General features: G+C 36.4%; 1 protein-coding gene across 3 annotated transcripts in view; it reads right to left on the bottom strand.

Moving 5' to 3' along the window:
- Positions 1–25,204, bottom strand: part of RRP36 (ribosomal RNA processing 36) — a 46,890-nt gene extending 21,686 nt beyond the window's left edge. Inside the window, exons 1-2 of one of the 3 annotated variants that reach the window (XR_015696930.1) lie at positions 24,996–25,204; positions 20,934–21,375 (exon numbers count right to left, since the gene is read on the bottom strand). Coding sequence is in view for 1 of the 3 variants with exons in the window: in XM_087717645.1 (XP_087573771.1) it covers positions 20,934–21,342 (409 nt within the window). In the remaining 2 variants the exon portion in view is untranslated. The remainder of the gene's footprint in view (positions 1–20,933; positions 21,376–24,995) is intronic. The other 2 variants (XR_015696929.1, XM_087717645.1) reach the window with 2 other exon arrangements.
- Between the last annotated feature and the right edge of the window lie 124 nt (positions 25,205–25,328).

Below are 25,328 nucleotides of genomic sequence, written 5' to 3'. Positions count from 1 at the left end.
TCCCACCTCTTGCCATTCAAGATTATTTTGTGAACTAAATAAGAGTCAATGTGTGATCTTCCTCTGTGTAAGAATGCTGCTTCCTCTATATAAAACATACCTATGGCATTTCTCCACATCTAGATTGCAAATTGAATTTGCTTTTTAAAATACTGGTTTCTTTCTCCTTCAGCTGAAAGGGCTCTTGATAGCCATTTCATACTTGCAAATGAGGTATAATTAGTGTCTCTTTCCTATGACTTATGAGCAGCACTTTTCTTACAACAGAAAATTAAATAGAGAAAGAGACGCTGTAAGGTATATGCTCTATAATCATTGAAATCTTTTGGAATGTAAGCCCTTCTTTTTCCTTGCATTCACATGTACTAAGTAAATGGGTGCTGAAATCACCACAGGCCAGGCAATGAAAACCAAACATGTTCTCCATATTCACTATACTGTACTATACTGCAAGCATCTCCTTTCACTTGAAACTTCAGAGCAGAATTTTGAAGTTAGTGCTCTAATACGTCAAAGCTTTTTATATTTGACTACACTTCTGAATGATTACTTACCGTATTTTTCAGAGTATAAGACGCACCAAGATTTTGAAGAGGCAAATTTTTAAAAAAGTTTTTGCACTCTACAAACCTCCCCAAAACGGCCCATTTTTCATCAAAACAAAGGGCAATCATAACCTTTGGGAGGGTTATAGATTGCTCCTGGGGTCTGGGCGGAAAACAAGCACAAAACGGTCCATTTTTCGCTCATTTTTGCCCTCTTTAGCCCCCAGGAGCACTCTGGAAGCCTCCTAAAGGCTATGCATGGCCATTTTTGCAAAGGTGGGGTTTCAGGAGGCTACAAATGCTGTATTCTGTGTATAAGACATATCCAGATTTTCACCCTCTTTTTTGAAGGCAAAAAATGCGTCTTATACTCCGAAAAATATGGTAGTTCATATTTTTCACACTGCTATAGACTTTTGTATTACAGCTATATTCTAAGGGAATACTTTTCTTTTTATATATAAATGGAAATTAAAGTCCAAACTATTGTTGTAAAGCTTTAAGAACAATAAGAATACAACAAACTAAATTAGAGCAGGAAATATTTAAAAGAACAGAAAAAAATAAACGTGCAATAAGAAAATTTTAAAAAGAGCAAGACAGAAAGAAAAATATAAAGACGTAAACAGTGGCTTCTGATATACTTCACAGCAAAAACAATTATATTTTAACCCTTCTCTAAAACAGGGGTGTCAAACTCATGTCGTTAGGGCAGTGTCACGTGACATATTGGGACTATTTCCCCCCTTTGCAAAACCAGACGTGGGCATTGCCAGCGCATGACGCATCCGGGTCACAGGCTGCGAGTTTTACAGCACTACTCTAAAGTTATATCTCTATAACTTTTTTTAATTTTAAGCAAAATCTCCATAAGGGTTTCCAGTCAATGAATGTAGATACTGACTTTTTCTAATCAAAGAAGTTACTTTATCCATTAACAGCAAGATCTGTTAATTTTGTCAATTATTCCTCTACAATTGGTTCTGCCAAGTGTTTCCATATCTGCGCATGTAATATTCTTGCTGCAATAATCATGTATTGAAATATTCTTCCATGACTCTTCAAACTTTATATCATCAATTGCTTAAGAATGTGCTATTTAACATTTTTGCCATATGCTAAATAAATAAATAAATAAATCAACTAAAAAATGTTCTGGCTTCAATTGCATAAAGGTAAAGGCAAAGGTTTTCCCTGCTCAGTTGTGTTTGACTCAGTGGTATGCATCTGTTTCTTGGCTGAGGTAGCCAGTGCTGTCCGAAGACCCTTTGACGGTCATGTGACCAGCACAACTATATATAGAGGTACACAGAATATCTTATTCTTCAAAACCTTGTTTCAATATTACGTATTTGAATCAATTTTTAAAATTGTTTTTAACCTATCACCAAGCATATCTCTTGTTCACGTCTCCAATATATATTGGAAATGCCTTTACATATTCTAATTTCTCTGGCGTTGTGTACCAACTAAAGAAGTGTTTTTCAACCAACAGAACATAAAACTGGTTTAAATAGCAAATGACTCTTTTTTCTAAATGAGGAAAGGGCCCACATGAAAGAGCAGAGAAGGTCTGAACAGTGTTTCCAGCTTCATACACTGAGCAAGGGAGCTGAACATCTCAACACAACAATGCCTTAGATTTCATACTGTTTGGATGGTTTTTTTAAAAAAAATTAGGCTTTGTGGAAGACAGTTGCCGCAATGGAATACAGTATTTTAATATAATTAGCTCTCACTGATTATTCAGAAATAGTTTTTGATTTCAGCATAGGGGAAGATTGCTCCAGTGCCAAACATTTTTTAATTCCTCATAGTTCTCAATATTTTAGAATATGTTCAACTTTTTTGAACATTTTTTTTTCTGTATGCTATTAAAATTTACTGTAATTGGTTAATAAGACTGGTCAATTGTTCCAAAGCAAAAAGTGATAAAAGGATTTTTTAAAAATAAGTTAATATAATACATTAACAGATGAAGAAATAAGTCAATATGTAATTATCTCTAGCAATAGAATAAAAAACATTTATCCAATTGACAAGTAGGAATTCTATATTTATTCATTTTATTTTTTTAGAAAGCTCCACTGAACCATATCAAAGGCCTTGTCTGCAATCAAAGAGACCATCACTCCTTTTAAGTTTTCTGAATGTGCATCTAGAATACCAATTAGTAATTTAGTATTATAAAAGACCTCCAAGCATCCGATAAGCCAGATTGTGCAGGATGGATAATTGAATGTAGTATCAGTAGTCTACATGGCAGAGTTATTTTCAATATTTTTGCATCAATATTTAACAGCTTGATTGGATACTAGCTTATACAACTATCTAGTTCCTTCCCAACTTTCAAAATTAATTATACAAGTCTTGAAGGACACTGGAAAGACTTTATTTAAAAAGTATAATTATAGTCCTCCAGTTTGATTGAGCAAAGACTTCAATTTATATTTTATGCCTCTCAGTTGAATAACCATCTGTAAAAAAAATCATCCTATTTTCATAGATTTAATAACATTTTTTCTTGCAGAGATAAAGATATAATTAAGCAGCTAGTATATGTAATTAAAGAACTACTAAATTATATAAACATGTACTTTCTTCCTTAGTTGCATTGGACTATTACATCATTAGGAATATTTTTAAACCCATTGTTTTTATTAAGTAACAATAATTAAATATTGTAACTATATATTCTTAATAATAAATATGATTTACACTGTTGCTAGTGTTTCAGATGTGTGGTTGATAATTTATTAAGTTCTCATCTTGCTTCCAATATCATCTCTTTGTACAATTCAATTAATAGCTTGTTTCAACTGCAAAGAGAGTGTTGAAGTTTGTATTCAGCAGTCATAAATGCTTTTTTTATTGGGTTGTTGATGGTGAGGGTGACACATTTATCCAGTCTAAACTCTACTGAAATATCTTGGTTGAGGGTTGAGCATCTATTCTGTTTCAGATGTTTTTCTATAGTTTCAGTCCTCCATGTAAATATTATGGTTAGCCATGCAGGCAGTCAGATATTCAGACTAGATTTAGCATTTATGTCCATTTTTTTTTTTTTTATTTTCTTTTTTTTTTAGGTTTTTTTTATTTTTTTTTCTTTTAAAACTGTTTATTTCATTTTCATTTTATACAATCACTTATATAATGTGCATTTAAAAAAAAAAGGGAAAATCAATGAACACAACTCATCTTCCACCATAGAAAACCAACATAGCACTTCAATCCCCCATACACCCTTTCTTCTCCCCCTCCAACTTTCATTTCTCCCCTCCAACATTCCCCTCTTCTACTTCCCTTCCCCCTCAAACATTCCTTTCTCCCCTTCCCTCCATCTCACCCTCCTTACATTCCCCTCTCACTCCCTCTTTACTTCTCCCTCTTCTTTCCCTCTACTCCTCACTTTGGTGTATCTCTACAATTCATTAATCTATTCAGTTTATAAGAAAAATGAAAAGAAAAAAGAGAAAATTAAAAAAAAAGAAAAAAAAAGAAAAGAGAGCAACAGTATACAAGTGCATTCTTATTGTTCTGAAAATTGGGACTGTATTTCCACCCTCCCCCCTCCCCCCCTAAACCCGCCTCCCTAACCCCCTTTCGGCTTCCCAGGTCCCATACCCGGCATAACTTTTTATCAAGCACAGTCTGGAGTATATTAAAATCAAATAACTTTAGAATTAAAAGATAAAAGATAAATGAAAAACAAAAAAAAGGAAATAGTAAAAAAAGAAAAAAAACCACACACACACACAAAAAAAAGGAAAAACGGGAAAAGTCAACAAATTCTCTACATTAAACTCAGCTTCCCATCATTTTTAAATCTTAAACAATGTACCTCATTCCTAATTTCAGTTATTTTATTACTTGCAGGATTTCAAACTATATTGAAACCAAGTAAGTTAATTAAATGGAATTCCAGCGAAGGCCTTATCTCTTTATTTAAATATCCAAACCTTTGATTTATCTCTTTTACCTCCTTCTCTATTAAACCATTTAAACATTCAAATACTTCTCTCGGTTTCCTTTTCCAACTCCTCCCATCCTGCCTTTACCCGTGTCCATATATATATTTTATTTTCATCCGTACTCCTCTTATATTTGCTTCTCCTTCCTGCAGACTCTATAGGTATATCTTTCCAAACATTATATTCAAATAACAATTTATACAAAGATCAGCTTACTTTCTGTCTCAAAATAAACTCTACTTAAACCTTCACTACCCTCCCATCTACCCCACACTTCCCAGCTCCATTCAACCCAAACCACAATCCAAGAAGATCACGATCTCCGCTCTCCTCACCCTAAAAAATAAATCATGAACAATTAAGTAGAAATTCAAAGTTATCCATCGAATCCTGTTTAAATCCCATACAATATATATTCCAAAATCATCGCCACTTCTTTCAGTCTCTTTCAGTCTCAATGTCTCTTCGTCAGTATGCAGCTATACCGTTTTACCCAAGACAGAAATCACAAAGTATTATTCAGATTAAAAATTAAGCAAATGTTTTAGAAGCATAACTAAGTCTTTATTCTCTACTCTTCTGCCCTTCCGGAGGGGGAAAGCAATGCCTCTCGCCTTGTAGCCACGTGTTCCGCTGTTTCTCTTCTCCTTCTCCTTGTCTTTCTCCATGTCCGGGTAATTCAGGAAGTCCCGCCTTCAGAATATTGTAATAGAAATCTCGGGCTTCCCAAACAGAGTTGAGGCAATGTTTTTGGTTATCAAATGTAACAGTAATACCAAACGGCACTTCCCATCTGTATTGTATCTGAGAGTTTCTGAGTTCCTTAGTTAAGAAGGCATAGTCTCTTCTGGCTCTTAATATTTGAGGTGGTATTTCTTTGAAAACAATCAAGTCCTGTCCATCAATTCGCAGCCTATTATTGTAGAACTCCTGTATTATCGCGTTTCTGGATTCTCTTGTGGCAAAATATATAATTATGTCCCTCGGAAGTTGTCGCTGTTTTGCTACGTACGAATTATGGCGATAGATTTTTTGAATCTGCCAATCAAAGTTAAGTCCCGGACTTCCCACTGAACGACTAAAAGCCTCAAAAAAGGTCTGTTTCAAATTCTCCTGCTCATTTTCACGCAATCCCCTAACTCTTATTGCAGACTCAGTCTTCTTATAATTTATCATGACAAGTTGTTTTTGCGCAATTTGGATTTCCTGTTGTAATATTTCAATTTTAGATGTCAGGTTGGAATTAGCTTCTTCCAAAAGTTCCAATTTATCCTCCATTCCAGCAATATAATCTGTCATAACATTCATAACCTCGATCATATCCTCCTTTGTTTGAGCAATTTTGGCATCAAGTCTGTCATAAAAGTCTGAAATAAATTTTTGCATTTCCTCTCTGAACTCTTTAAGGATTTCAAAAAAAAATTCTTTCGTTAGGAAATCTCCAGTAGAGGGCGTAGAAGGCAAGGACAGCGGCTTTGTAACAAATGCCTGAGATGAGCGTCTGGGTTTCGATTTCGGTGCCATGATAAAAAGGGAAGCAAACAGAGTCTCTGCTCACGTTAATTTGAGATAAGGTAGTTTTAACAAACCCCTGGCAATCAATAAAAAGAAATCTTCGAGGGAACAGGGCTAATTAGTTTGTAATCCCTTAAGTCTGTCCAGGAGGTTGAAGATATATCGTTATAGCAAATGCGGAAGTTACAAAATCGCCATTTTTTTTTAAAGAAAAAAAAGGTTAAACAAAAGGAGTCTTTTATAAAATTGAAGCTGGTATTTTAAATAGAGAAAAAGGAAAAATTCACAGGTATGTTCACTGCCCGGATTGATCTTAAATAGGTTAATTACAAAGGCTTGTTCTGGGGGGGGAAGTAACTCGCCTAGAGCTGGAAAAAAAAACAGCTGAGAAGATCTGGCCGGAGTAAATGACTCAGCTTTCGTTGATTCACTCTCTTTCGTTCGCAGCCAAAAAGAAAAAAAAGGCTACGAACTTCAAAGAGGACTCTAACTGGCTGAGGGACCCTCCCTACTTTTTCCTTGCCTGGAAAAAGAGATATCTAAGATCTTAAATAGATATACGAACCAGAACTCTGAGGGCAGCTTCATTAAGCTGCCGACGGCGGCAAGAACCTCCCCCGGAAAGCCAGTTCACTGTCCATTTATGTCCATTTATTGAATCCTTCCCAAGAACCTGTGATAGGGAGATGTTGTTTGGTGATGTTAGAGGTATTGTCACAGGTTGCAAGCTGTTCGAAGTATAGGATCAATATTCTGCAATTGATTGATGGTGGTTTTGACAATGCTGATATTGTTCAAGTGGTCCTCCAGTTGTTTTGGGATGGCACCCAAGGCACTTATTACTATTAGTACTATTTTTGCTTTCTTTTCCACATTCTTCTTTTCACGGGTCTTTGTATTTTGTGATTTACTCCAGGTTTTTTTTCTATCCTGCTGCCTCTGGTATTGGTACATTTATTATCCAGACTTTTTTTATCTTTCTTATCAGTAATTGTTAGTTAGGTTTGTCACACAGCCAGATGTTCAGACTGCATTTGGTATATATCTTTATGTGTATATACACACACACACACACATCCCGTCTTGAACAATATTGGGATGGTTCATAAATTAACTTGGCTGGTATACAATGCCCTGAATTGATTAGACATTCTATCAAGGGATGGGAGGATGCCTAAAAGAGAACTGAAATTAAGTAATCTGAACAGAATAGGATTTTAATGTGGAATCACTTACCAGTCATCCACAGGTATATTGTGCACACAAATATATTTGGCTTTGTTTCAGGTGGATTGATGGCTAAAGCCCAGCTTTTGCAGAAAAGGGGAATTTTAGAAGAGCAAAAGGAGATTTGATTATAATTGGAATGAAGCTAAAAGTGTGTATTTCCCTTTCCTTGCTCCATCTATGTAGTTCCCTTAGTTTCTTTGTGAAATATGCTACATGAATATTACATAATTAAAGCAACAGAAATAGCACTAAGACTTGTACACTGCTTCACAGTGCTTTACAGTCTTCTCTAAATGGTTCACAGAGTCAGCATATTGTTCTCAACAATCTGGGTCCTCATTTTATCAACCTCGGAAGGATGAGTCAACCTTGAGCCGCTGAGAATCGAACTCCTGAAATGGGCAGTGAGTCAGCCCTGCAGTACTGCCTTCTAACCAATGCGCCACCAGGGCTCTTAAAGGCAGCAATAACACCAACTCCATCCTGGTATTTTCTCTACGTTTGCTCCAGAAAATTAAGAACAAAATGTATTCTTTGGTTGCAAAGTTACTGAAAATGCAAGGGAAATTATATATTTTATTTCAATCTCAACAAGGAATTTGCCATTTTGGCTCAAACCTATAACCAATCAAATCAACCATTCTGCTCAAGGAGGAAGGATTGAAGAGAAGAGAAAGAATATGTGTTACATTTCTTCCTGACAGAAGTTCCTTCTGTTTATCTTATTTTTAAATTTTTTAAAAAGTGTCAAAGGTTTGTCATTTACAACCTAAAATAAATCAATTTATTTTTATGCAGCTAACCAGTGAATGCCACTTGTCATCAACATGCTTGACTGAACATTTTTCTGTCCTCACGCTAAACAATAACCTCTCACAGTTCCCCTGGTTTTTGCTTCCCACGCCAAACCCAATTATTAATTTGAAGTTCTTGTTAGTATTGAATCAAGGTGAATACAATGGTAACAAAAAACAAAATAAAAGAGTTTGCTATTTAAAGGGAGACATATATATATATATATGTGTGTGTGTGTGTGTGTGTGTGTGTGTGTGTGTGTGTGTGTGTGTGTGTGGTGTGTGTGTGTGTGTGTGGTTTTTTTTTGTGTGCTGATAAAGGGAGACTAGTATAGATCTATTTCAAGCTATTTAGCTCTCATCAGCTAGCCTCCCTAAAGTCTCCCTTTATTTATTTATCAGCACAAATAAAAAAAACAAACACAAATATAACAAAGGCAACAGTAAAAATATTGGGTTTCTGTCGTGATGGACTCTTGTGACGAGCCGATTGACAGATGATGGAAGCAGTTAGCTTCCTCCCATAATTAGGGCTTACCAGGGGTTGTAAAAATCTAATAGATACCTTTCACCCTGGCTTCGCTGATAACGGATAAGAGCCTGTGGCCTAATGGCTAAGATCTCTGCCTGGTGTGCCTAGTATGCCATATAGCCCAGGTTCAAATCCCAGTAAGGGTATGGCTAGCTGATGAGAGCTAAATAGCTTGAAATAGATCTATACTAGTCTCCCTTTATTTATTTATCAGCACAAATTAAAAAAAACCCACACAAATATAACAAAGGCAACAGTAAAAATATTGGGTTTCTGTCGTGATGGACTCTTGTGACAAGCCGATTGACAGATGATGGAAGCAGTTAGCTTCCTCCCATAATTAGGTCTTACCATGGGTTGTAAAAATCTAATATATATATATATATATATATATATATATATATATATATATATATATATATATATATATATATATATATATACAAATAAAACACACACACACACACACACACACACACACACATATATAAATATATTTGTGTGTGTGTGTGTATGTGTATATGCATATGCATAGATAGATAGATAGATAGATAGATAGATAAATAGATAGATAGATATATATAGATATCAAATATATAAACGCCTACCAATTAATTTGGATGCTTTCAGTTATAGTCAGCCTAAGGTAAGTTATTTTTTATTTCTAAAATTAGAAAACATTACGAATTCTACTAGATTTATGACTATCAAACAAAAAAATGGAAAAGAAATAAGGAAAAGAAAAATGAAGTACATAGAGTATTGATTAGTTTACATGAAGCAAAGCATATTTTATTACGCACACTTTCTCTACCAGTTTAAATCTCTGAACTGAAAATGTTTTAAATGCTATGGGTAGAATATACAAGTCCTGGGTCATATATTCCCAATTTTGAGTCCCAGGTGATTTGGCTTACTTTAAAAAAAATCATACATGAAAATCGATAGTACTGACTGGGAGTGGTTGCTGTAAATTCCTGACTTTAAGACAGCTGATGAACAGGACTATTTGCATTTATCTTGCCTTCTCCCTATGAGGTAAATATACAAGGTTACTAAGACAAACTGTTATCGATCCATAAGTGCCAAGACTACCAAGATATAAAAATATTATACCTGTACAGGACTCTCCAAAAACATAATCTACAAATCAGAAGAAATGCCATAACGTAGCACTAATCTTTGCCAAAATATTTCAAAAATTCTGTAGGAGTAGTTTGCACATTGTTATGGGTGCTAATGATAACAATCTAGAGCAGCACATCTTGGTTCCTGTTTCTCTAAACAGCCCAAGAATTATTGATTACTTTTATACCTGAACATGTCGTGACCCGACAAAAGCGTGAACGTCATAAGCTAAAACTGCGATGTCAAAAGCGCGCCGACAACAGCACGCTGACAGAAGCGCGATTTAATTTAAGGTAAGGTTTACGGTTAGGTTTAGGGTTCCGTTACAGTGCGCTTCTGTCGGCGCGCTTTTGTCGGCGCGCTTTAGGCTAATTAGTCGCTCATTCGTCACGCGGTTTTCTCACCGCGGTTTTCTCACCGCGGTTTAGTCAGGCGCGCTTTTGTTGTGCGCACATTTGTGGTGGAACCGAACATGTAGAGCCCTGAGAAACACCAACGTTACATCAATCCCCAATTTCTACTTGAGCATAGGTTAGCTTATTCAGCATTTCTGGTATAAGGATACCCCAGTAAATTAACAGATAGATAAATGCCCCCTTATATTAATTGTATGTCTATCTTCTTCCCCTATCTATGTAGAATAATTTATATGAATATCTGTTAATATTAAACTCTAAAATACAACTATATTTATTCCCATTTCTTAGAGAGGAATCATGCAAAATGATTTATATTATACATTTTAAAGCTACAATAAATTCAACTAGGTGAAGTAGACTGAAAATACCAGATTGATTCTAAAGTTGCCAACTAAAAGTTATATAATGAAAACAATGCAATACTTACAAATATCATCCACTATGAAAGACATAATTTTGAACCATTTTGTACATAAGCTTCTCTTTTAACTACAAAATCTTAAGTGGCTGCAGCGTAAGATAACAGTAAGGATATACTAAAGGGGCTTTATTTCAGGTCTTATGTTATTCAACGTATTTTTAAACAACTTGGATGAGGAGTTCTTTCATGATTTTCAAAATTGCAGATAGCAAAATAAAAAAGAGAGGACAATAGTTTAGATGACAGTGTCAATGGGCCAGAAATTGATGATAAATTTCAATGGGAACAAATGCAAAATCCTACATATAGATAGGAAAAAGCATGTGTATAGGAGAGGGCAGCATGGCAAACCTTTTTTGGCTTGCATGTCATAAGTGAGGAGAGCGCAGGGGGGGTCTTGCGCGGGCATGCCGCACCCATAATACAATAAATGACACACCCCCAGTGTGCATGCGCACACTGCAGGCGTGACCCCCCCATTTTTTGCATCCTTTTTTCACCCTCCCCATGTTCCAGAGACTTTATAGGAGCCTGGGGAGGGGGGGAAAAAGCCTCCCCCCCCGGAGGCCCTCCAGAGGCTTCAGGGACCCTCAGGAGGCTTCAGGGAAGACTCTACGAGCAAGCCAGGGGTGGCATCCGGTTTACTTGGAGGGTCAGTTTGAGCACTCCGGAGGCTTCAGGGACCTTCACGAGGCTTCCCTGAGCACTTAAAATGGCCCTCTGAGCAAACCGGAAGTCTGTTCACAAACTTCGGTTTGCCCACAGGGCTGGGTTTTTTTGCGCTCTGGAGACTTCAGGGAAGCTCATGAAGCCTCCAGAGGGGCTCGGGGGTGTGTGTGGAGGCTCTTTCCGCCCTCCCCAGGCTCCTATAAAGCCTCTGGAGCCTGGGGAGGGCGAAAAATGGCTTTAAAAGGGGTGAACTCAGCTGGCCAGCACCTTGTGTACCCTGAGAAATGGCTCCGCGTGCCACCTGTCCCATAGGTTCGCCATCCTGGGGATAGGGGAAAACACTAGACAATACTTGTGAAACATAAAACAATAGTTTGATGTAGCTCCAAAGAAAACAAATTTAATTCTAAAATCTAAATTACTGTATATCAGAATAAAGACAGTGGGAGATCAAGAAAAGGCAATGTTCCTCAAACTCAGTGTACTTCAAGAAAAATATTAAAGGATATTTCTAGGCTGAAAAAGAGGTGTTAATGTGAATTTCTTTCATATTACTGTTATAAGTAGTATAGTTTATAATATACTTATATTATCAATAACTATGGCTGCTGTAAATAGATAATTATGTATAATGTTGCATCTTACATACATTTGGGTTCTGTATACATATACATGTCAATGGCCTACTCTGGCCTCTTACTTTCATGACTTTTAGTCTCCTACCATTTTCAAGAGAGGGAATTGTTGCCTTCTACAACTCTTTCTCTCTTATGTGCATGTATAGGGCTACAGATCACAAGAAATTAATTAACAGGAAGACATGGATAATTCTATGAAATCTATTATTTATTCCATTCTTAGATAGCAAACTATGGCCAAGAAATTTGCTTGGATGGATGGCTTCTACTATGATAAAAAGGGATTATTTCGTTACTTATTAAGTCATTTACAGCATTTTTATCTTGCCTTTATTATTTTTATAAATAATCTAAGTGGCAAGCATACCTAATGCTCCTTTCTCCTATTTTTACCACAACAGCAACCCTGTGAAATAAGTTGGGTTGAGGGAAGTGATTGATCCAAAGTCACACAACTGGTTTTCATGTCTAAGGCAGGACTAGAATTCACATTTCCTGGTTTGTATCATGGTGCCTTAATCACTAGAGCAAATTAGAATCATGCAGACCATGGTCATTCCCATGGTTCTCTATGGAAGTAAAAGCTGGACTTTGCAGAAGTTAGAAATAACTAATATATTTTGGAAATATCTGAAAATTCTTGAAACCACTATGAAAAGTTAAGAAATCAAAAGTCCCAAAGGACCAGGGAAACAGATCATCTTGGAGAGCTATCTATTTGGTCAATGAGAGTGGACATTAATTTGATAGTATATAATCAGTCAATCAAACCTCCAGATACAAGGAATGCTCATAGGAACTGAGCAAATGACTTGAATAGAAAATAGTATACTATATGAGAAATAATGTTGGCATATTCAGAATTATAAACAAAGAAAGAAAAATCTTAAACTGTGTAAAGTTAATAGATACTGAATTATCTGTGACAATTCAAGGAAAACATTAAGAGTTATTAAGAGTCCAGTTATACATTATTTTAATTTTCATAAAAAAGAAAAAGGAAAATAAAATCCTATGCCTTCATATAAACAAATGGTATGTTTCTCAATCTGATATTCTCTTCAATTTTCTCTGTTTAAAACTAATATAGAGGAAAAAGACAAATGATGACCATACGTAAGAATTGTTTAGGCTAGAGGTAATGAAAGTTTCACAAAATAAATGGAAGAAAGAGAAGATGTTGAGTGCTCCTATTTATTACAGCAGAACGCAAGTTCAGAAGAACCTGAACAAAATATTAGTTATGAATCATAAAAATCCCTTAGTAAAATCATTATCAGACCTATGAATAAATTGTGCACAGCAATAACTGCAATACTGGTATCACATCACTGTGTTCCTTTTATATTTATGAGTTGGATCAGTACAAGTGGTAGTAGGTGCTGTCTTTCCTATTCCTTCCTTTCTTGTGAGCCCTCTAAAAATCTTCCTCCCTGGTATGGTGGGCTACAACAAATAGGCTACAAGCCCCGCCTGCATCTCCTGAATGCCCGCCCACATTTTAATGTGAGCAGTTTTTCCCTTCAACCCATTCCCCCCCTCACTCTGAGATAAACACACCCTATTCTGAAACTTACACAGACCTTTAGGCAAAACCTTTTTTTGCCTAAAAACACAGAAATATAATACAGAGATATAAATTATTGCTCCCAATTTGCTGGAGGTAAAGCGAAATTCTTACGTCAGGTAATGATCCTTGAAATATTCAGATCCCAAGCTGTTTAGATTACATGCCAAACAATTCCCAAGAAGCTTTCAAACATGCCTAGAATATTTGTTTAAATCAATCTAACTGTGGAACTATTTCCAATATGTGCAGAACATACATACTTTGCACAATTAAAAAATACACAAATCTCTCCATCAATATTTATATCAATATCAAACTTTTGACATACACATCACTATAGGAAACCCCTAGCTTTGTTTCCTATTGAAAAAGGTCAGCAGTTATACTGTAATGGAACTTTGTTTCTTATTGCAAGTATGTGGATCAGAAAGGTTAGCATAAGCATTCTCTAACACAGAAATCATATATGAAATAGCCCTTAGGTGCACAAGAAAGGATAATACTCAGATGGCTTCTTAATCTGACTTGCTGTAACAGTTTCTAATGCATAGCAAGTTTATGCAAGCTATTAAGTTGCAGTCATCCGTGACACACTTTTTATTTTAATGTGTTTTATAAAAGAATGTAAACTATCTCATATTCTTCCTTGCTTCCATTCATTTTCCTTTCATTTTTTCTCCAAGAGAGGATTTCCTACAAACTATTTGACCTACGTTTTCACCTTCTTTTCATTTCCTTTTAATCTAAAGTCTTCCTTTCCTCCCACATTCTGCTTTTTACAAGTTCTCATGCTAGTACCAACTCCTTTCTTCTTTTACACCAAATCACTCAGCCTCAAAATTACTTTTCTTTTTGCTAATTAGTAATTTTAGCTCATTGTCACTCATTTCTTTCCCTGATATCTGCTTCAGTAGCAGGTTGATGTTTTCTCTCTTCAGGTTGAGCTGTTTTGTACTATCCAGTCTACATTAACTGCCAAGTGTTTCATAATTGACCTATATACTTAGGAAAATGAGAATAATGTTAGGTTATTCCCACCTAATCACATACTTAAAGGAGCGTACAAAATCATTTGGAGAGGATACTATCCCTCCAATTCACTACTACCCAAAGTACATTGTTTTCTAGAAGGCTCAGAGCAGCTAGCTCAAACATCTCCTTGTATCTGGACAGTTGGCAAGTAAAGTATCAATTTCAGCAGCACACATGGTGCTTAAGCATGGACAGGAGTGTCCAGGCAGCAAAAGGAGGCCCTTAAGGAAACTGCATTGAGGAACACAATGCTTCAGTGCTTTGCACAGTTGCGTTCAGAAAGTGTTTTTATGAAACACTCCTCCATATGGTTTGCACTGCCTTAGGAGATACAAAGATTTCAATGGGGACTCTACTCACTGATAGAAGAAAAACAAGATAAATAACTTTAAATAAAGAAATTCCTATTTGTTCACATTGATTTAAATTCTGGTTTTCATTCGATCAAGTCCGTTTAATGTGCAATATGGATTAAATAAGTTAATAATACATTAGAAAGAACTCCATGGGTGTCAGAACCAAATTATTCCAAAACATTCAGTTTTATACAAATGATAAATCCAGGCAATTTTGACAGCTCCAAAAGCCAAAATGAGGGTCATGATCCTGGCCTGGGTCTGATCCTGACCTAAAGGAAGGGAACTAAGAAGTGCCCATACCAAATTACAGAAATAAATACCAAATACAGTTGATATTGTGCACACTTTATTAGGAATATTCTGTTTATTTGCTTGGATATTGGAATGAACAGGCACCAAAATGCTGCCATAATAATTCCATTGCTTGGAAATATTATTTAATTACTTAAATTACACATAAAGCTGGATAACTTTGGGCCAGTCACTCGCTCAAAGTACCAGCTCACCTTACAGATTGTTGCTGCAGGAAAAACAGGAGGATCAAGAAGTATTACTGCATATGTTTCCCACCATGAATTATTTATAAAGTAATAAAGATGGAATAAAAATCTAATAAAAAATAAAAATAGGTTCCGAAAGAAATACTAATCTTTGTGCCAGGAAGTCAAATTTGTTTAATGGAAATGTTTACCTATCAAAATCTATGTTTCTCTTCCAGCACAAATAAATAAAAATGGAGGTCGTTAAAAATTGATTATTCAAATCAGGATTTCTCAGATTGTTAGCCAGTATGCTTTAATTTAAACCTATCCACATCAATTCTTGCCTCTTAGATTGGGGGAAATTCTCATCAGAAAACACCATACTGAATGTTTTTCATCATGCTTAGAAAATAGCATAGTGATTTCCATTTCATTCAAATTTAGAAAGATTTTTCTAATACAGAACAGAGTATGAATGGCAACTTCAGATTCAGTTTGAACTATAAATCAGAAGGAGTCTGAACCACACTATAGCTCTATGATGGCAAACCTATAGCATTTGTGTCATAGAGAGCCCACTCCGCGGGCATGCAAGTTGTTGCCCCAGCTCAGTTCTACCACGCATACGTGTGTGCCTCCCACCAGCCAGCTGATTTTCGGGTCTCTGCCGCATATGCATAGGGGCACATGTGGGGACACATTTGCAGGGTGTGTGTGCAGGGTCGTGCATGTATGCATGGTGCACACGGGGGGTATGCATGCATGTGCAGAGGGTGCACACAGGGAACGCGCTGCATTATAGATGTGTGCACATGCGTGCTTTCAGCACTCGGTACCAAAAAGATTAGCCATCACTGGTATAGCTTATGACTTTTAATAAAATGTTAGTCTGGACAGTGTTACCAGACAATTCTTGATTTTGATTACCATATAATAACACAACTTTCACTTTATAAAGTTTGGTTTTGAATAACATTCCAAAGGTGGTCTCAGTTGGCAATTTTATCCATTCTTCACTGCTTTAAACATTTTTGACAAATCATTGTAATGAATTAAGTTTTTATTTACTTTATAAGTCTATATTCCACACTTTTTCTTCTTTCTCAGCACTAACATTTGCCTTATACAGGCAAGTATATACTATTCAAACAGTCAATCTTCATCTAAATGAACAAATTACTATCTGTAACAAATAATCCTCAACTCAGGACTGTTCACTTAATGACAATTCTAATTTATAATCTTGGAAGAAATGATTTATAACTTGTACTTGCATTTACAACCATTGCACTATTCTCAATCATGATCATAATTTCAGTGCTTGGCAACCAGCCTGCATTTATAACCGGTTGCAGCATCCTTCAATTGCATAATTGCTATTTATTACTCTTTTTGCCAATTTCCATCAAAGATCACCCTTTGGGGAAACTGGATTTGCTTAACAACTTTGACAATTTGCTTAACAATGAGTGTAAAAGTTGTAAAATCAGATCCAATTCAATATGACACAATGAGAAATTCTGATCCCAATTGTGGCCATAAATTGAGGACTAGCTGTATATAAATTACAATTCTGAAGGATGGTAAACAGGAGACTGGGTACAAATTTGAATTATATCCATTTTCATGAACTAGTAAAACCAGAGATTATGTGAAGAAACAAGTTGGCTTTCAGTGAGAAATCATGGCAAACTAGATGTCCCTGAAGGAGTGAGGGTGGCATTGTAATTAAATTAGTGGCCAGAAAGCAAATTCTGGCTGGCAAAATCTCTTAGGAAAAAGGTGAGATTGTGAGATTACCCACTAGTCCTCTTGACAGTTACCCTCGGGAACAGACTGCAGGAACCGAGGATTTTGCAGTTAGCTTATGACTGGGAGTTGAGGAATTTCAATCAAGCTCACAGCTATAATGAAACCTGTAAGCCTTATTTCTTGAACTATTTTGGATGTCACTAATTTACAGCTACAGAGAGATTTTTCTGAGTGGCAGGATAAGAAAATTCCACTTGGTGAAATATTATTTTTTATGGATTAGAAAAGAATAAAGAAAAAATTCTTAAAAGACTTAAACGTTCTTGTTAAAAAGCTTAACAAAGAGTCGATGTAAGAAGGTTTAAAAAGGATAAAAGGGACAATTATTTGAAAAGTTGTGGGTTTTTTTTAATGAAAGTGCTTTTGAACAAACTGGAATTCAGTTAGACAAACCAATCAGTCTTCCATAGGAATGTTTTTTTGTTTAATATTTACTATCAGAGTCCAGACAATTGGTGAATTTTACAAAACAAAGGATAAAGGTAATATGAGCCAAATGTAATTCTGACTGTAACTATAAAGATGTTGATTATAATGCTGGCAGTACAACAGAGTGTCACATGAGACAAAAGTAGAATCCGCCAAAGCTGCCAGCAGTCCGCAGAACCAAAAAGGTTGTGAACCCCTGCTGTATATGAAAAAAATCTGCATTGTCCACAATGGAGGAATGGCTGGTGAAGGTGATGGAACTTATTGAGTTGGCTAAATTGACTTCTTTGATCAGAGAAAATTCAATATTGTTGTGGTCTGCCGGCGGCATGCAGAGCTGGCAGCAGAGTCGGACAGTGAGAAGGTTGGGGAGGAGCATGGGCCAGTCCTAGAGTCTGGAGAAGGCTTGGGCAAGGGCTCTGCGTCGGAGGCAGAGACGGGGCCAAGGCCATTTGGGAGTTATGTGCTGCCTCCAGAGCCAACACCAGCGAGGCAGAAGAACAGGCTCCCCCTGTGTCCCCAGTGCATGCATGCGCAGAGCTACCAGAAGGCAAGAACAGTTAAGACAGAAGGCAAGACTCGGGAGTAAGGCTTGGAGGTGATTGGCCCCTCCCATAGGACATAAAGGAGGAGCAAAGGCACATGAGCCTTTGCAGGAAGCAACTTGGTTCATGCTGGTCAGTTTACATTCAGAAGCTCTGTTTTGATTCTTTGCTCCGTGTAGCCTTGCCATGCTAATTGCCAATTAGGCCTTGCCAGCATTTCAAGGAAGATAAAGGTGGGTGCTTATCAGCCTTATCCTGAAGGATTGCGGCAGTTCACTGTCAGACTCTTTACAAACTATTTGTGATTCATTATGGGCTGTGAATGATAATATAATTCATAGCCTTTGAAATAAAAAGAGGGTATTGGGGACTAAGCGCATGCTTTTTACTGTATCAGGTAGCCTAGGTCAGAACAAATATTTATGTTTATTGCTAACTGGAAACCCTTTATAGACTTTTTGCATGAAACTAAACAAAAAATAACTTGCAAATTTATCTTAATAAAAAGAATTATTAAAAGTTTAATAAAATTATATTAAAACAAATGAAGAAGCAAGCTCACCCAAACATCCAACTACAATATTATATTTCATTGCTTCACTCCTCCAGTTTCAACATGTTAACTTCTAGTTTTTTCCTTCTTTCAAGACTTTTATAGACTCTGCTCTCACAGTTACAGAATGGTAAAATCTCAGTTTATTGAGTTCAGGATACTGATTTCTTTCATCTTTCTAGTCATATTTAAACACATATTAGAGGTGATAATGATATAGGGTGTTTACTAGCCCCTCTACTTTTTTCACTACTAAAAATTGCTTTTCACATACTTTGTATCAGTAACACAAATAAACAAAAGCATATGTTTTATATCAATCCATCATATAAACCTCTCACCAGACCTCTGATCTAAGTCTGAAACTAAATTATTTGTACTTATTTTGTTTCTAAATAATTTGCTGTATTACTTGCAACAGAATTTTCGCCATGGCCAGGTTCTGTGCCTCCTATAGCCACATATTACTATTACCCCCCCCCCCACCTTCTATTTTTCTTAGACTTTGCATATGTTGGCAAACTATCAGCATAAAAAGAATCTCAATTCTCATTTGAAAAGATTTTTGGGTTCTATAATAATTATGAATGTGTGGCTGCATAGCTCCAAAACAGTGAAAACAATATGGATCGATATCAAACATCATTTAAATATATTTAATGTCCATGTCTTCTCATTTAATCTCACTGCTTTGAAAGGCAGTCAGGTCAGATTCTGATCAGCCGGATTTTATCACTGCTTAATCTTTCTGGAAATCCAAACAAGAATTCAAATACCAACTTAAATCCTGCCTTAGGAAGACTCACCCAAGTACATTTATGAACACTTATCATATTGCTTTCTACATTTAGGAAATGTATATTCAAGATGGAAAAAGCATGCTTCATTTGTTCTTTATTAATGCTCCAGGCTGCTTCTTGCCGACAGTTTCACAATGCTCTAATAAGCTCATTCTGTGAAGGAGACCTTACACTAGTTTTGGCTGAAAGCTGAAGCATCTATTTATGACTCTACACTGCAGTTAATTCTCAACAGACCTGAAATGAAAATAACATCTACACAATTATCAAGAGGCAAAGTTTGCTTTTATGTGGTAGCTAAACTGATTTATTGTAAGGTTCAGATATTTAACTGCGGGAGTCAATATGACTCATGAAAAAATGCTCATTTCTAGCACCAATGCTCATTTCCCAATATTGTTTTATTCATTAGGCTTTAAATTTTCAACAAGCAATAATATTGGGAAAGGAGATTATCAGAGAGTGTCATATCTTTTCCTGTCTGTAACCAGGGGCATGTGATTTCATATAACTATGTCAATACAGAACAGATAAGTTCCAGAATAATACTTCAAAAAGGTATTAATTCTTATATGTTCTACCATTAATTTATTTTGCTTACTACTTCTTACTCTTTTTCTGCACTTTCTGCAAAGTTATTTACCTCACAAGGAATAACATGCTAGGTGTACATGTATGTAGACATTAATTCCTTTAATTTAACCTACTATCATAATAGTGGGGAAAAAATAAATTGCCCCATTTTCTATAATTCATTTGATTCAGGTTTAAGAAATTTCTCCCATATCATTATGAAAAAATGTTGAACATCTTTCTAAAGATAATCAGCATTATAACTGTAACACTGTTGCCTTTGCTTCACCTGAAAAGCAATGTACAGCAATGGTAAAGTATGTGAATCTAGAAATTTTCAGTTCAATTCTTCTCATTTTGCAAGAAACCTACTTAATTTTATTACATAAGTCATTATTTTCTAAATGTCTTTTCTTTTGTCTTCTAATTTGCAACAGAATAATATTGATAAGCTTTGCCGGGAATGCTGAATTTATTCCCGAAAAGAAGTCTGGACACTCTTATTATTCAACATATATACAACCATTTAAGCTAGTTGTTCCATATTTTTATGAGCCCTTATTATTTCATTCTGATTAAAACATTGAATTATAGTAATTGAAATTGAGGCTGTTGAATGGTTATTCCATTTTCTTGGCATCTTTGCAACATCATGTAGAGATGTTCAACATGTCAGTATGTCATGCAGAAAGGACACCCCTGCCAGCGCTAGCAAAATAAGTGACAGATATAACAAGATAGTTATATAACATAGCCAGTAATCAAGAGAATAGTTTGAGGACTACTAAATGAAGCAAATAGTGTATATTCACTAACATGATCCCAAGATTGTTTAGAAGAAAGAAATGCTCAGAACTGCTAATCAGTGACACAGAGATGCACAATTTATTGCATTTTTCTAAGCATCAATGTTTACCTTTTGTTAAATCAGGCCTTGAAGGCTGGCCTGCGGGTTCTTCAGGATCTTCATTACTACTTTCTGATGCCTCACTGACAGTTTCATCCCCATCATCTTCATCGCTCTCTGTAGTATCACTGGCATCATTATCACTCTCCACTCTCTCATAATCGCTGTCATCTGACTCCTCTTCAGATTCTTGGCTAGGTGAATTCACATCAGGCAAGAGCTTAGGTCTTTTGGCATCATCAGCACTTCCTGCAGCACCACCTTCCATGCTGTTGAAACCTTGTAGAGATCGTTTTTGGGCCAAGATCTGCCCACTGTCATCCGGAGTCTGTACTGTTGGCGTCTTACTGTCATTACTAGAAAAGGAGTTCTCCTTACGGGGCTGGCCCCCAGCTTTATTCTCATGCAGCTGTTTCATAAGGCTTCTGGTATTTTCGTATGCGTCAACTCACTAGTTCAAGTAAGAAAGAAATTTCTATTAGCCTTTCTTTCATTATAATTCAATAACAGAAAATGGGATTGGCTGTTTAATTATATTTCTCAATTTGAAATCACCTTATGTACATTCCCAGATGAAAAACAGCTACATTAAAATAATTAATGAACTAGGAGCTTATAAACTGGGAAGGAATTATGCCACTGTGCTCATTTGATAATATGCTTTGCTTGTGAAGTACCCTTCTGGATCTGCTCCTGAAACAGTAAGAAGCCACTATAGTTGTTCAAAGCATCACTGCAATTACTTAAGAAGTCCTTCCAAGATCTTCTGAGTTATTCATGTGCATGCCCAGAAGACACTTCCAGCAGAATAGCTAATGAAATAGCTGTTTTGAAGAGCAGATACAGAAGTTGCTTCATTTGTGGAAAAAAATATCTTGAATTATTTGCCCAGCCTCGTATATTTATTTCCTTATCTAAGAAAAGATCTGTGGTATTAAGATTCTTCAATCAAGAACACAGATATCTTTCTCTTTTAATCTATTATATATCATCACATCTAGCAGATTCCTATACATTATATTTCAAATATGGATGCCATCTGCTATTTGAAACATCACAAAACTGAAGAGATGAACAGTGCTCTCATTATGTTCCAAACTGAAAAGTTATATGAATATACCTTTTAAACGAAATAACCAAAGTGGGAGCTTGTTCAATTCTTCCAGAGTTCTGTTAACTGAGAGAACCTAAATTCAGTTCAATATTCACCAATTAATCTTACTAGCTAGAGCCAGAAAGAAATCTAACAATCTTGAGTAGGTAAGTTTTATACATATATGACACATGTATTTATACATGTATGAGACATTTTATACATGTATAATGTTCAGCTGTTTAAGAAAAAATGGTAGGAACCCAGAGTTCTTGCATTAAATGATTTAATAATTCCTTTTATCATTAATTTCAGTCAAATTAATTAAATTAAAATAAGGAGAGGAAAAAAGATCCAAAAAAGAAGACCTGTCCTTTCCTAGGTCCATGAATCCTTCCAAAGCTATTACCATATATTTCTCTAGGCAGGTTTCAAAGTCTAATTCATAATTAACACAAAAGCAATAATGTATTTCTCTCTATGGTATTGTAGAAAGAAAAACCTTCTTACCAAAGCTGCCATTTAGTAAAATTAAGCAAGCACAAAACTGTGCTCTGAACAAGAACTTTAGTTCTCCAAGGGAAAAAAAAATCTAATATGTAGAATCCAGTAGTTTATTTCTTGACCTGATTCCTTTGATTTGCTACTAAAAATACATTAATTGAGCAGTTTCAAACTAATTCAATGTTAATAGACAAATCTATGGCTAGTCTATTGATGTAAAAGGGTTTTGTCAATATTCAAGAGCAGGATACTGCCAATTATAAGATACAAGAGCTTATTAATGAAGATTAACAAATAATTGTGTTATACTTTAGAGTGCTTTAACAGAATGTTATAATTTGGTAAGTGGATTGGCTTTTTTTAAAACATGGTGTATTTCTGCATTTTAGCAAACCCCATTTAATATCAATGGCATTAATAATTGTATTTCCAAAGAAAAAAAATATTTTCTATATTGCTAGTTTTTCTTTTAGAGGCATACCCTTATATGAATTCCATTTGTTTCCTCTTTCTCTGCCCCCCCCCCCCCGGGTAACAACCTCTTTTTTGGATGCAGTGCAAGACGGATTCAAATTTCCCGCTATCCCCAATGCTGTTACATACTTTTACATCATTAAGCATCACTATTTTATCTCATCTTATGATTTTAACTATATAGTATTAGGTGTATTTCTGCCTTTTCCCTCCATTTTTTGGATTGGCTTTACTGTTCATGTATTGCTTCTGGGATGCTTCTGCAATATGCTGTAGGGCTGATTTTGATGGAGCTAAGGTGTATAAGCCAGGATCTTCTTTTTAATTGCTCAGATATGAAGTAGGATAGCAGGAGAACCCAGCCATTTACACTGATGTCTCATACCAGGTTCAGAGAGATATGCTTTAAGCAGGCAAAACAAGGCAAGCAGCTTGGCATCGTTCAGATCATTCAGATGGACTACAATTCTTTGCTAGCTAGAACTAAAGTCTAAAACATTTAGATGGCACAAAATTGCTTTCCCCATTATAACAAAAGAGGTGCCTTAAAATTTAAAGTGCTGTTTCTGTCAAACAGAATTAAATGTGCATATTTCAACACAAACATTAATTTTAAATGTTACTTGGGACTCTAGCATGCAAGGACTTAAAAGTTAGTGCCTAAAAAACATGACAGTTTGTCATTGAAGGAATTTTTCTAACATGTAGGAGCTATGATTACAAAAGCCCTCCTTTTCCTATTGTTCACATAATGTGGGAAACTGTAAAAGCACCAAGAAGAGATTGGATAATCTTTTGTCTGAAATGGTGTAGGGTTTCCAGCCTAAGCAAGGGGGTTGGACTAGAAGACTTCCAAGGTGCCTTCCAACTCTGTTATTCTATTCCATTCAACACTTGCTGTTGATTTCCTCTTTGTGATTCTAATCAGATGGATGGAGAAAATGAGTAGACAAGCCACTGCTTCACTAAAATTGTGATGGAACGTGTTATCAATGAACCCTAAAAAGACAAGTTTTGATTATTGATTTCATGCAGAGGAATTTTTAAAAATCAGTTAAGAACATGCTAGACATATAGAAAAAGTATCTACTGGAAGTTAAAAGTCTGGTTTAAATACATAAGGAGACATTTTAAAATATGTTGCTGTTTTACCCCTACCAGCAATCTGTTATTTCCCTATTATCCAAAATGCAAAGACATAAAGTATTGTCTCTGAACTTGGAAGCTTTAAGAGATCAAGAGTTGGAAGGGACCTTGTAGGTCATCTAGTCCAACCCTCTGCCCAAGCAGGTGAACCTACACCAGGGCTCCCCAAACTTGGCAACTTTAAGACTTGTGGATTTCAACTTCCAGAATTCTCCAGCCACAAGTCTTAAAGTTGCCAAGTTTGAAGACTTCTGCCCTACATCTTTACTGATGGCAGTCCAATCTCTTCTTGAAAGTATCCAGTGGTGGAAGTTGCTCCCACAACTTCCGAAGGCAAGCTTGTTCCATGGGTTGAAACGTCTCCTTATTTATAGGTTGAATCTCTCCTTTATCAGTTTCCATCCATTATTCCTTGCCTGGCCTTCAGGTGCCTTGTAAAATACTTTGACCCCTTCCTTTCTGGGGCAGCCTCTCAACTATTGGAAGGCTGCTATCATGTCTCTCCTGGTCTTTCTCTTCCCTAGACTAGCTTCATTGTATCGCCTTAGATTTGAGCTAAACAGCAATTTTACCAGTTCTGTGACGGGCAAAATAACGATCAATTCCCATTAGGCAGCCAATTGTGCGTAGGCCTCAAATGTTACCTTGTCCCACTTGCTAGTCGGTAACAAAATGGAGTCCTTGTAGACTCCTTGAAATGGAGCCTACAAGGTCCCTTTCAACTGTTAATCTGTTAAAGCTTCTGCGTGGCAGCCATTAGAGAGTTCAGGGTCATCCACCGGAAGAGGCAGTTTGTAGGAAAGGATATAGGAGAACAATCGGAGGGTGGGGGAGCTGTTAAACACGAGTTCTACCTGCCTGTGAGGGGCTGCCCACGCTGATGGTCACACGATCACACACTCCGACCCTCTCCCCGGCCTGCCTCCACGATCTTCCCCGGCCTGCCGTTAAGTCACGCAGCCACAGGTCCTTTCCGTATCCTGGCAACGGCACGACGGGAGTTGGGGGGAAAGCTGAGCTCGCGGTAGTCACAAAGAGCGGGGCCTGTGTGAGTCAGTCAGTTGCGCATGCGCGCCTGGAAACCACAATGCCGGATGGGGAGGGCCGGAGGAACTTTCCGAAGGGAGCCAGCCTACCCCGGGTCCGCCCCGCCTTCCTCTTGACGTCACCGCAATAAACAGAAAGAA

The sequence above is a fragment of the Thamnophis sirtalis genome, unplaced genomic scaffold (genome assembly GCF_051295495.1).
Source record: "Thamnophis sirtalis isolate CommonGarterSnake01/CBP01778 unplaced genomic scaffold, rThaSir2_p1.2 scaffold_6, whole genome shotgun sequence".
Classification (NCBI taxonomy): Eukaryota; Metazoa; Chordata; class Lepidosauria; order Squamata; family Natricidae; genus Thamnophis; species Thamnophis sirtalis.
The sequence above is the reverse complement of the archived record's forward strand: the minus strand, read 5'-3'. Positions and strand labels throughout refer to the sequence as shown.